The sequence below is a fragment of the Panthera uncia genome, chromosome X (assembly GCF_023721935.1).
Source record: "Panthera uncia isolate 11264 chromosome X, Puncia_PCG_1.0, whole genome shotgun sequence".
NCBI classification, from domain to species: domain Eukaryota; kingdom Metazoa; phylum Chordata; class Mammalia; order Carnivora; family Felidae; genus Panthera; species Panthera uncia.
Genome location: NC_064817.1, coordinates 105,855,371 through 105,869,351, shown reverse-complemented (window position 1 = coordinate 105,869,351; position 13,981 = coordinate 105,855,371). Strand labels below are relative to the sequence as shown.

The window sequence follows — 13,981 nt, the reverse complement described above, 5'->3', positions numbered from 1 at the left end:
AGATTGGGTGCTCTTTTCACAATAGTGTAATGCTGTAGCTCCGCTGAACAGCACACTGATCTGTAGGACAAATTCCCCCTTTTTTGGATTCCAGTTAATCTAAAGAGATGACGTGAATGGAAGGTTCAGACCGTGACACCTGATTTCTTAAAATTGCGTGATTCATAATACATTACAGATTATTAGCGACTTTTATTTTAATGGTCAAGCAATTAATGATGAGTCACAGCAAAACGTCTGTGGCAGAAAAAAAAAATGCTTACATTGTCACCAGGTCTGTTCATTATCCTCTGTGCTCTATATCCAGATCAATCAATAGTTAATTAATCATGATGTGCTTCCTGAAGTACAAGGTTATAAATTAATTTAATGCTCATATGCATATTTTTGTAGGAAAAATGAGGAGAAAATGACTACCATGCCCATCTCATTGTAAGAAAATGTATGTAATGATTACAAGCATATAATAAGAATGGTTTGCCCAGCCAAATGTTTGTTCATTTCTGTTAATCAGTATTCATTTGAGCTACTTTCATGCAGTTTGTGGAGGCAATGCAATCAGTTGAGTAGTGTGGCAGATTTAAATCAGTAATAAAAGCCCTGGGGAAATTAACAAGACAAAACATTAACCACAGACTAAACATTAACATATATTAGCATTTTTATTATACCTGTAGAATTGTTAAATGGGCATGGTTACTACTATTAAAAAGTTTATGTTGTATATCACATAATTTCAATGTATATTTTGTTTTAAAACTTTTAAGATTTAATTAAACGAAATTGAACAACAGTGTAATAGACAATTCAACAGAATGAACTGGAGTTCATTATTGTATTTCCGCTGGAAACCTATGGAATTTCCACCCCACCCTACCCCCGAGCCCCAAGGCAGCACCCTAAAACAGGTGGCACAGGTAATACTCCTTTAGAGTGGACCGCGGGATCAGACTGGGTATTTAAATTGCATAACCATAGAGGAAGGTTTATGTTTTAATTCTTTGGTGTTCTGATGAATCCATTGACGATCAAAAACTAAATTTACACCAATTATTTAGCGACAGTTCTCGGAAAAGCACTCTCTGGGACCACAGTGATCAGCTGGAATCTAGCAGAAAAATCATTCTATAATTAAATAAAACTGCAGAGACCCTCTGGAGCCCCTCAAGTTTTGGTGACCTGAGATAAAGCTGTTGAGAGGGAAGGCGATGTACTGATCACAGAGGACAACTCGGTGAGACAGCCAACTTCTTCCTCAAAGGCTGTCCAGTTTCCGAGGACAGTATGATGCATCTGAGGCTCTTCTCCTACAGACTCACTAATGGAAACTTTTCTCTTTCTGTTTCCCCCTCTTCTTTCTCCCCTTCTGCCTCCCTCCTCCCCTTCCTCCTCCTATTATGGGCCATGTAAGTTAAAGCGTGCACACACACACACACACACACACACACACACCTCTTATTTATTTCTTGAGAAAGAAAATGTTGGAGCACCCCAGATGGCTCAGTCGGTAGAGCACACAACTCTTGATCTTGGGGTCGTGAGTTTGAGTGCCACTTTCGCCATGAAGTTTACTTTGAAAAAATAAATGTAAAGCCTTTCCTTCATCTGATTTTTTACAACTGAGAGCAAAATACATCTGTTAGGGCTAGTTAAAAGTGGGAGAGAGGCATGGGGCGCCTGGGTGGCTGAGTGTCTGACTTTGGCTCAGGTCATGATCTCACAGTTCATGAGTTCAAGCCCCACATGGGGCTCACTGCTGTCAGCACAGAACCTGCTTTGGATCCTCTGTCCCCCCTCTCTCTCCACCCCTCCCCCACTTGCTCTCTCTCTCTCTCTCCCTCTCTCTCTTAGAAATGAATCAATAAACATTAAAAAAAGAGTGGGAGAGAGTTGGAGATACTCTTTAATGTATTTGCACCCCTTCCCCATTTGCTCATCTTTTAGGGTATTACAGCTAAAGACTTAAACCTGTTGCATTTTTGTAGCCATAGGATCAACCTGGAATCTCCATTTGGGGGAAATAAGGAATGCACTCGGGCCAGTCATCAGACTAGACCTGGTTTATACCGTAGGAATTATAGATTTTGTAGCCAATCCAAGAGTCTGACTTTAGTCAGGGTCCAGGGACATCCTTCAAGCAGCAAGCACAGGCTGGACACAATTAGGAACCGCATCTCCCACAGAACTGGACATCCAGTGTTTTAGTATGGCTATTAATAGACTCTTACCTGGCAGGCCAAAGAGTTTAAATCACTCCACTAGAAATACTGCCTGAAACTTAGGTTGAGATTGGATGTCAGTTTTCAGCTTATCTTTAATCAGTAGCCCTTCTTTAAAATATGTTTTTGAATTCTTCATAATCATCACTTTTCTCCATTTATGGATGGGATGTCCAAAGGACTACAAAGCTGAGCCACACTCAATACTGGGAAGCCCCAGAGCCTATCATCTTGACAGAAATCTATGGCATCGAGGGAAAAATCAAAAATGAAAACTTGGGCACCCGGCTGGTCAGTCGGTGGAGGATGCAACTCTTGATCTCAGAGTTTAAGTCTGAGTCCCACGTTGGGTGTAGAAATTACTTAAAAAGAAACTCTTTTCAAAATAAACTTAGGGGGCACCTGGGTGGCTCAGTCAGGTAGGTGTCCGACTTTGGCTTGGGTCATGAGCTTGTGGTTGGTGAGTTCGAGCGCATGTCGGGTTCCGTGCTGACAGCTCGGAACCCGGAACCTGCTTCCGATTCTGGGTTTCCCTCTCTCTGCCCCTCCCCCACTCGAACTCTATCTCTCTCTCAAAAATAAACATTCACAAATTAAAAATGATAACTTAAAAATAAAACAAATAAATTTAGATTTTGGAGTCAGACAGATGTGGGTTCAAGTCCTAGCTCTGCCATTTACTACCACTGTGACTTTTCTTCACTTCCTTAACTGTTGTGAGCTTCAGTTTCCTTATCTCTGAAAAGGGGGTCAATAATACCTGCTCTGCTGTAGACGGTTGTTGCAGAACTCACTGCTGAGAACAGAGAATGGATGTAGAAAGTATTACCGAGGCACTAGGCTGGGTAAGGTATTATGTTACAAATGTGAGGTATTGGTATTGTTGAGAAATTTACAATGTAGACTTTCTCTGCTGAGCCACTCAGAGGGAAAGATCAAGCATGAGTTTTTTTGTCACCCGAGAGTTTCCGGAACCAACAGCAAATGGGGCCTGAGAATCAGTACGTTTAGATTTTAACCAATGGGTTATCTGCATTTCTTGACATGTCAGTTATGGGGAGCCTGTGTGAATTGCATCAAACCAAATGCTTTATGTGGTTTCAAAATCTTTGGTGACATATTGTACTTGAAAAGTCATTTTCACCTATTCAAAGGAATCCAGAATCAAATATGGCACTTGCTTCACATATCATATCTTTTTTTTTTTTTTTTTTTTTTTTTTTTTTTGCATGAGGCCACAGTTACAGGTGGAGTGAAGCTGTGGGCTAGGTCAAAACGAAGTCCTGTTGTGGATGACAGGTAGAAGTGGGGTTGTAGGCCAGTTCCCCCCCCCCTTTTTTTTAAACGTTTTATTTATTTTTGAGAGAGAGACAGAGTGCGAGCAGGAGAGAGGGGCAGAGAGAGAGGGAGACACAGAATCCAAAGCAGGCTCCGGGCCGTGAGCTGTTAGCACAGAGCCCGATACGGGGCTCAAACCCACAAACAGTGAGATCGTGACCTGAGCTGAAGTCAGACGCTTAACCAGATGAGCCACCCAGGCGCCCCGTGTTCTCTTGATGCCTAGTCTACTGGGCTTTTCACTATACCTTGCTGGGCCCTAGTGGTGTATTCTCCTGATGCATCTGCAAAGCCAGTGCTTCTGGACCCTGGTTAGAAAAGAATGAGTGCTAAGCTTAGTAGGATGACCTTCTGGCCTAGATATGGTCAGAGGCCTGGTCTTCGTATGTTTCAAGTCTTGTAACACTTCAGAACGCTCTTGCTTTCCCTGCCACAGGTTCTGGCACGTGAATAAAGGCACCGTTAGGAATCACAGTTCATGGAAAACGAAAGGTTTTCTATCCCAGGTCTATTGGTAGAGACACTCCCCTCTCCAATAAATTCCCTCCGACTAACGAAACTTCAAGATAGCCGCATCTTTGACCAGGGACATTAGTCAGTGAAAGGAAATTGGATTGCGCTGTTTACTTAAGAGCCTAAAAGTCCTGGGCAGGCTACTGAGTTCTAAAATGCCACTTGGGAGGCTGGTGCTTCTTCAGCAAGTGCGGCTGTAGAGTAAGACCCAGGTCTCCTAGCATAGCCTGATGTTGCCCAAGGGGGAGGCTGAAAGGACCTCTTTAATGTGACTACTTCGTCTCTTTGTAAATTAAGGTTTCTTTTTGCGTCCCCTTCACAAAATGAGCTCGTAATATTCACCTACAGTTCACACGGTGTGGAGGTGAAAGATGTGCAGAGAAGAGCCCAAAGGGGGGGCGGTCTACATTTGACAAATGCTTTGTATATGAGAAGAATTTGTGTCATGGTAGATTTGTGGAAGAAAATAGAGCCTGTCTGATAAGATGTGGCAGATTTCAGATGGGGGGTGGGGGGGGGCATTGGCAGGACATCATTGTTTGCCCCTTACCCCACACGGAGCCTTGGGAAGCCCTCCTGATAATACCACATTGGGTGGCTTGCGAAGGAAGGTCACACTGGCTACATTCTCATTTGTTCTTAACCTTCCTACTTTTGCCTCAGCTGCACCCCTTTCCAGTAGGGTGGGAGGGGGGTTAGAAACTTGAAAGTCTTGCTGTGGCCCAATTAGCATTCACTGATACAAAGGGCAGACTTTCAATGGGGAAGCAGGTTTCACAGCTGTGGTTTGTGAGTAGACGAGCTACCATGGAAGATGTGTGAAAGATTTTGATTTCAGCGCTGGATTTGGAGCAGGTGTCGGTCAAAAGAACGTGTCCCGTGCTCCTGAATGTGCTAAGAGTACTTTGATCCTGGTGAAATAGATTCTCACACTGATGTATGTTCGCGGAGTAATAAATAGATATTTAGGGAACGAAAATCAAGGTTTTGTTCTACGAATGTTCACCAGTAATGTGACAAAGTAAACATGTATATCTCTCTGAACATAGTTTTAGGGTGCACAGTCTGGCCTCAGTTATTTGTGTCTGCTTTACAAGCTTTGGAAGCAATTGGGACTGAACTGCCCAGTCCAGCCAGGCAGCCCCCTTGCCTAAAGCAACCTACCAGACTGCTACCAATTAGGGCAAACTCAGAGGATACAGATTCTTCATATGAAGTTAATATCAGCCCAAGTCAAATAGCATTTCATAAACACATCTGCAAAATTCAGTATCATACATTGCACAGCCAAACGGAGTGTTTCGAAGTGTCTGCAACTTTTGTCTCTTTCCTGTTAAGATTAGACGATTGAAAATAGCTGGTCTGACTATAGGTGCTGTCCTTCATCAATGGAGATGATGCTACTGCTGGCTTTAGATCTTGTTTCTTTTTAAAAAATTTTTTTTCTACATTTATTTATTTTTGAGAGACAGAGAGAGACAGAGCACACGTGGGGGAGGGGCAGAGAGAGGGAGACACAATCTGAAGCAGGCTCCAGGCTCCGAGCTGTCAGCACAGAGCCTGATGTGGGACTCGAACTCATGAACTGCCAGATCGGACGCTTAACCGACTGAGCCACCCAGGCACCCCTAGATTTTGTTTCTAATTCAAGAATTTATGTACGTATGGAAAACTTTCCAAAGCTATACGAACTAAATGCCATTTATGCTTTTATAAAGATATAGATAGCTTAGTAAATGTTGTCAGGGCCATCTTGAGAAATCCAGAAACGGATTACCACACACAGCCCATGGCCTATCAGTAGAATGGTGTGCCAGACCTGATAACTAGGACTTCCGTTCAATTTGTTTCAATTAATTTGCCTTTACTGAGAGCCTAACAGTGTGCAAAATTCAATCTGAATTCCATGGAGGTACAGAAGTGACAAAGGTATAACCTCGGTCTTCACTAGGTGTTTCTAAAATATTTCCTAGAGTATACAATCTGTATATTCACCTTGGCTACATTTGGCTATGTTTTGGAGGACTGGGAATTCCTTTGAAAAAAAGAAAATATAGAGGGGCGCCTGGGTGGCTCAGTCGGTTAAGTGTCCTGATCTTCGGTTCAGGTCATGATCTCGCGGCTTGTGAGTTTGAGCCCCACGTCAGGCTCTGTGCTGACAGTTCAGAGCCCGGAGCCTGCTTCGGATTCTGTGTCTCCTCCTCTCTCTCTGCCCCTCCCGCACTCAGGCTCTGTCTCTCTGTCTCTCTCAAAAGTAAATAAACGTTAAAAAATTTTTTTTAATATAGAGAGGGGTGCCTGGGTGGCTCAGTCAGTTAAGCGGCCAACTGGCTCAGGTCATGATCTCATGGTTCATGAGTTCTAGCCCCATATCAGGCTCTGCACTGATAGTACAGAATCTGCTTAGGATTCTGTCTCTCTCTGTCTCTGTTCTTCCTTCCCTCATGCTCTCTTTCTCTCTGAAAATAAATAAACTTAAAAAAATGGAGAGTGGAAGAACTGGAAAGCAAGATCATCTTCTAGGGAGGTGACATTGTATAAGCTTTGAAGTCACACAATGAATGAATCCACTACCTGTTTGCTGCAGGCAAGTAACTTAACCTTCCTGAACCTCACTTTCTTTACCTGTAAGATGAGGGTGATAACTTTTAGCTTAGTGTCTGGCATAAGGGAGACATGTGAATGCATACTTCTTTAATACAGAAGTTCATTTAGGCATTTGTCTGAAAATGAAAAAAAAAGAAATCTATAAACAATCGAACCACATCATTCAGCACTAAGCTTTAGAAGGAGGCATCCAATAAATACTTTGGAATGAACAAATGAATGGATAGAGAAAGGAAGGCAGGGAAAAAGAGGGAAGAAAGGAGGAGAGAAGGTGGACTTTCTTGAGCACCTGTGATCTCATGGTACTCTCAGTCCTGGGCTTAGTCAGTGATACGTGATTCGTAGCTGACGACACTGGCTATGGATAGTTGCCTTGCCTTCTTCCTTCCCTTGGGTGTTTTTAGGAAAGTCACATGAACAACTACATTGACATTTTTCCGAATATTCCCCCTTGGGTCTTATAACAAAATGCTCCCAAGAGTTGGAACACTCTGCATGGAGGCTGTGTTGTAGCACCCTCTCATCTCCCACACCAGTTTCTCCTAAGCTTTGCAATTCCCATCTGTGAACCTTCTTCATACGAATAAATACCGAGTGCCATTGACAGGTGTCAGTAGCGCAAGTCCTGTGTAGAGGGTCCTCTCAAATGTGTACTTCACTATAGAGGAAAAGCGTTTTTCATCTTAGGAAATCTTTGAATAGGCTCTGCTCAGAGCCCACTACCACACTGTTCGGCCTCCTTTTCCACAGATGGGCTCTTTGCCTTAAAAGCATATCACCTTTTTTGACTCTAGTAATAGCTTCGTTCTGCTCTTTAAAAAGAAATTGGGGAAGAAATTGAAGTGCATTTCAGAATTTGTTTCTACTCTCATATCTGTGAAAGTATCATATAATTATATTGCATTTCTTTTTCAGATTGGCAAGTTATGTGCCCATTCTCAACAGCGCCAATATAGATCTGCTTATTATCCTGAAGATCTGTTTATTGACAAGAAGGTATTAAAAGTTGCTCATGTAGAACATGAAGAAACCTTATCCAGCCGAAGAAGGTGAGAGGGATTTTTTTCCTCTATTTCAGCATACAATTAGCAATTGTGCTTTAAGGTCAAAAGCCTTTGGAGTGAAGCTTCTTAAATACACATTATTTAGTTCTTCTGAGTAGAGCATTTGATTAATTAAATTCTACCATTTGTCAATGTTAAAGAGAAAAGATACTGTATTATATGTAAGCCATATTTAAATGTAAAGTTACCATATGTAAATATCCAGTACAGCAACACAGGTGGAATGGACCTCTCTATTCAAGGCATTTATTGACTAAACAAAACATTTTCTGCTTATGATCTGGTCTCACAACTTTATGGCTTCATTTATGACTTTCCTGGTATTAACGGTGACTCCAGGTCAAGTTGACCAGAGAGAAACTGACAAGACACACTCACGTGTATACACATACTGTGCATTCTATATCCATTCTTTTAAGTATGTAAAATTAAGGATTCACGGGGCACCTGGGTGGCTCAGTCGGTTGAGTGTCCAACTCTTGATTTCGGCTCAGGTCACGATCTCATGGTCATTGGGATCAAGCCCCCCATCAGGCTCCACACTGTCAGCGCTTAAGATTCTCTCTCTCTCTCTCTCTCTCTCTCTCTCTCTCTCTCTGCCCCTCCCTCCTCTGCTCTCTCTCACATTCTCTCTCTCTCAAAAATAAATAAATATACCGTAAAAAAAAATACAGGGATGCCTGGGCGGCTCAGTTGGTTAAGCTTCTGACTTTGGCTTAGGTCATGATCTTGTGGTTGGTGAGGTTGAGCCTCGCATCGGGCTCTGTGCTGACCGGATGGAGCCTGTTTCAGATCCTCTATTCCCCTCTCTCTCAGCCGCTCCCCAGCTCCCTCTCTCTTTCTCTCTCAAAAATAAATAAACATTAAAATGTGTTTTAATTAAAAAATAAATAAAATGAAGGATTCTGTTTCTATTTCTTAAGACAGCAGTCAAGGGACTAACTTCTCTTCATTCCTTCATTCATAAATTCTCTTCGTTCTCTTCATTCTTCCTCCTTTACCGAGATTCCCTCCTTCCATGTTCTAGCTTCATGGTTACAAATTAGGAGTAGACACCGGATGGGACTCCTAACACAAATCTGGGAGAACTGCCTTCCAGAAAGGACTGCACATGTCGCCCACGCTGCCACTGACTCAAGAATAGCTAGCTATGAGTTCTGCTTCCTGATGACTTTGAGGGAATTGGGAGACACTGAAAAATTAAGAGATGGAAATTAAGAGATGAAATAAGCAACAGCTTAGATGTGAGCTAGATTATTCCATTCATATCCATTTACTACAGGAGTTTGGGAAGTAATAATTCTTCATCTTATATGATCCAGTTTGGAATGTGACAAGAGAGAGTCCCCCCACCAGGAGCATTTCAGAAATCCCATTTTCTTCTCTTTTGTTGACTTCCAACCTAATAGATTTCTAGTTTCCCTGTAGCAGCAGTTTGAAATTGTGATTCAGGGACCCAGGAAGTCCCAGAGATGCTTTCAGGGAGTCTGTGAGGTTCTCCTTTTGCTAAGTCCATATCCATGTGAAGCGGGGTTTTGTTCATATACTTCAACCAAAACAGTGCACTGCCACAGACTGAATGTGGGAGCCACTGGGAGAATTTAGCTGTCTCCTGTTAAGCCAGGCTAAAGATATTCTGTAAAAATGCAAAAATGGTATCACTTTCTCACCATTTTTTTTCATAAGTGCTATTTACGTTAACATATAATGGCTCATTGTTGGTTTATAATAAATAAATAAATAAAATCTTCCTGAGTTTTAATTTCTAGGCAATAAATATCAAATATATGTTATACAAACAAACAGCTATATAGAGCAGCAAACATTTATTAACCTCACAGTTTCTGTCAGGAATTTGGGAACAGCTTCGCTGGGTAGTTCTCAGTCTCTAAAGAAATCTCGGTCAGTTTCTGGGGCTGCAGTCATATGAAGTGTTGACTAGGGAGGCTCACTTACACATTTTAGCCCAGTTAGTGCTGGTTTTTGAAAGGAGGCCTCCTTTCCTCACCACACGGGCCTCGCGAGTGTCCCCATGACACAGCTGCTGGCTTCCCCAGAATACGCGATCCGTGGAAGAGAGCAAGCAGAAAGCTGTGATGTCTTTTCTGACCTAGTCTGCGAAGTGACACGCCATCTATTCTGACATCAATTTGTTAGAAGTGAGTTACCAATTCCAGTGCACTCTCAAGGGGAGGGAAATTAAATTCCACCTCTTGAAGGAAGGAGTATCAAAGAATTTGCGGACATATTTAAAAACCACCACAGGGGTCCCGGCCCCAAAATATTTGGCAGCCATTTCCCTATACCATAGGGTTTCTTTGGGAGGTTTTTGTCTTTCTGGGAAGACAAAATTTGGTCATTTCTCCAGACCTTCTGTAACCCTGACTTGACTCTGTCCGTTGTTCTCCGTTGCTTTTACTCTCTGCCCAAACCACCTGAGAAACTAACCTCAGTCTTTGATCTTTAACTAGGGGAAGCCCCTTGCATGTTGGACTGAAGTGAAAAAAATTATATCCTATTGTATATATATTTAAATGCTTCTTTATTTTGAGAGAGAGAGAGAGCACAAGCGGGAGAGGGGCGGGCAGAGAGAGAGGGAGACAGAGCGAATCCCAAGCAGGCTCCACACTGTCAGCACAGAGCCCAATGCAAGGCTCAAACTCACGAACTGTGAGATCATGACCTGAGCCGAAATCAAGAGTCAGACGCTTAACCGATTGAGCCACTCAGGCACCCTAAAAATAAAATCTTTTAAAAAAGAAATAAAATAAATAAGTGGAATTTTTAAATTATAAATTATATCTATATATTACAAATGTAATATAATGTAATATGTTTATATTTGTATAATAGTATACGACAATATGTACTTTATATATATTGCTTCATTTGACTGAGCAGAAATTTAGGAAATGCCTATTATGTGCCAGAATGTGTGCTGGGCATCGAAAATCAAGACACAGTCTCAACTCTCCAAAGCAGTCTAATGTGGAAACAGACTTAAATGCAAATAATTCCAAACAAGTTTTATAAACGCAAAAGGATCTTCGGAGTCTATCTCTAGACGCAACCTATAGGAACAAAGAGCCTCTGCCCAGGGAGTCAGGAGCGGGCCTTCACGGAGAGGGTGGTGTATGAATTTGTAACAGAATCACATGCAGAACTTGTTCAAACTAAATACACCGACCTGGCCCCATTTTGAGACTACCCTGTCAACCTAGACACGTTTATGAGTAAGTGGGAGGTCTTACTTTATCAAGGCCCCTCTGCCATGGCCTCTGTCTTGGGCTCTGTGGGACCCATTCCCTATTGCCTTACCAGAGAGGGCTCTACGGTACTGATTCCTCCAGGGAAAAATGAAAGTGATGAATGGGCTCTTGGCCGGGCACCCAGATTGGGCACTTTGTTTAGATTGTTGCTAACCCCAAAGGAAAGAAAAGATGGTAAAAATACTACAAAGCCTGTAGGCTTGAGTAAGTGGTGGTCAGGCAGGACTCCTTTGGGTGTTGGGAACATGAACCTGTCCTCTGATGCTTCTCCGAGTTGGAGCCGTTCTTCTTGAATTCCCTGGCAGAATAAGAAAGCAAAACAAGAGGAGAATGTCTGATTTCATTTATCTCCCTCCAGTAGGCACTGTAGACCCTCTCAGGGAGAGGGGAGAGTTGGGGATTAGAAGATCTCTTGCTCAATGCCCTGGCCCCTGCGATCTGATGTTATTAGGAGGGTTTGTTTTGGAAGAGTGTTTGCACCTCTGTAAATTTCTCAGTATGTTCTGCACAGCATTTCACACTGTCCAAAAAAATATATGTGCCTCTAGCACCCCTGACACCCATTGTAGCATTCAGTCCGTGGAGGTTGCGAGCAAGCTTTCTGAATCTGATTATGAGTTGAAAAGCCCTTTGCCTTATTAAAATAACAACACACAAAGAGATGCAGGATTCCTTTGGTAGCATTCAGAAGTCATCTGTTTGTTTTGTCTGCCCCCAACTGGGTAGTTTGCAACACACAACTAATCTTAGAAATGGCACAGTTCAATTTAAAGGCGGCATGATACTCAACTGGTGGCCTGTGGATGGGATTCAGTGTTCCGTTAAGGTGGAAATATTGAAAATATCTGTCATCACATTTAAAACAGGATAGGACAAGAGGCACAAGTAGCAATCAGAAAAGAAGAAATGTGATTTCCGTAGTCCCTTCCAGCTCTGGGTCTTCAACGCTTCTCAGACGTCAGCCTTTGCCCACTTGAATGTCTCTTTCCGTTACTTCCCATATGATGTTTGCTTTGTCATTCGCGTAGCCCGATCAAGTTTGGTCGAACGCGTGAGCCACATCTGCCCTTTTTCCAAGCCCCAAATCTCTAGTGAAACAGTCCATCCTGCCCCTGTATACCAAGCTGCTGGCCCAACTGCCACCGTGTGAGAAAGTCACACGGTCCCTCCACCCTTGTGAAATTACATCTGTGTCTCCCACCCTTCCCCTTCCTGCACGGCCCCTCCTCCTCTCCCCCTCTGACTTGGTCTAAAGGGGCAATGGATTAGGTGACACTAGTAAATGACCTAGAAAGAAAAGAACAAAAGCTGATCTCAGCTCCCTGGTCCAAAATCAATGCTTACTCCCACTCTCTCTCCGACCGCTGCTCTGGTTTGGCTAGGCAGTTTTGTAAGCTCAGTGGTGCCTTCCACCCTCTGAACAAAACAACAAAGTATGTCCTGAGTGAATCAACGAGTCTCGGCTCTGGTACAAGTCATTCTGCCCTAAATAGGGCCCTGCTTCTTTCAGCATTTGTCAACACCATCTATAGGCTAAGCATTGTGTACGGATTAGACTCTGATGAATAGGAGGAGCTTCTAGCCTAGTTAGGGGGAGACACACAAATCATTTCCATACACTGCGGGCTAATGTCATAGCAGAGCTGTGTCCAAAAGTATGGCAGCACCGCAGCTGGGGGAATTAGCGGCTCTCCTGTAAAAGTCGAGAAAGGCTTCTTGGAGAAGGTAACTTTTGAGCCGGGCCTTGGCGGAAGCTTAGAAATTCAGCAGATGGGGGAGGGAAAAGAGGGCCTTCCAGGCAAAGGGAACAGCCTGAGAAAAAAGTACGGGCTAATCTTTGGAATGGTAGAAAGTTACAGTTGGGGTTCAGACTGTGAAAGGTTCTCTGCCACAGAATTAAACACGATCCTGCATCACTCCAATTATAATTATTTTAGTTTATGTGCTTTTCTGGGTTTTCAGCTGCTTTTCAAAAAAGAAAATAATGAGCTCCTATTACTTTATATTAAGAAAACAAGAACCTTAATGATAAAGGAGGAAAGTTCAGGATCTGCAGTCAGGGATGAAAGGCTGTTTTTACTTGTAGTGGTTTCCAATTAGTGCTGCTTTGATGCCCGCCCAAGCAAATCACTACAAGAAAGCCAAGGGAATCCCCTCCCCCAGACTGCAGAAGGGGACGCTCGTCTTGAGGACAGTGGGAGCCCTCCAGGGAAGATCACGTGCACCCGGCCCGCAATATTTCAAAATGGCTCGTGCATGCAAAGGGGCCCTGCCCTTTCGTTCCACATTTAACACCCTGAATGGAAAGCTCTATGAAGAGACTCTTTTTTTTTTTTTTTTTTTTTTTTTGCCCCCCCGAGCAGGCTGCTGTAAGCAAGTGTTGGGTTTGACCTAAGTGAGCCCTAGGCTTTACTCTTTCCATGTCGAGTGGTATGTTTGGCCTGCACGTATTAGAATAAAGTAGAATTGGAATTGAAGAACATTTCCTTCAATCAAATTGCTTTTCCCATCCCGGGCAACTAATTGTCCATGCTTTTTTTTTTTTTTTTTTTTTTTAGAGACAATTCAGTTGAGCTGAGTGCCTTCGTTCATGGGTGGAGGTTCTTTTGTTATCTGCCATGGGCTCCTAGCACAAAGAAAAATCTGGACGGAGTCATACGTGGCTAATTAATATGTCACCTAATTTCGTTCCAGGTAGCTTTCTTTTAAAGAGAGAAATGGAGATCTTTACCTTGCCTCCTTTTAAAATTATAAGCAGAGGGATGAAGCCTTTTTAAAAGAAAAGATAAAAGTAAAACACCCTTAATTCCCATGCCAGATCGAGTTTAGGAATGAGTGACAAAGAGGAGGGGAAATGAGAGAGGCCCAGTAAACTCAGCAGGAGGTAAACTGCCCCTGTCACACTCTGCTGCTTTCAGGGCTGTGGTGTCAGAGGACATTATCACCTGTTGTTGCTCTCTTTTGAAAAGCT

The 13,981-nt window shown here is 42.9% G+C and overlaps 1 protein-coding gene across 1 annotated transcript in view; it reads left to right on the top strand.

Annotated features, from left to right (window-relative positions):
* Window positions 1-13,981, top strand: part of GPC3 (glypican 3) — a 422,044-nt gene that overhangs the window by 273,117 nt on the left and 134,946 nt on the right. The window contains exon 4 of the mRNA XM_049644836.1: window positions 7,593-7,726. Coding sequence (XP_049500793.1) covers window positions 7,593-7,726 — 134 coding nt within the window. The remainder of the gene's footprint in view (window positions 1-7,592; window positions 7,727-13,981) is intronic.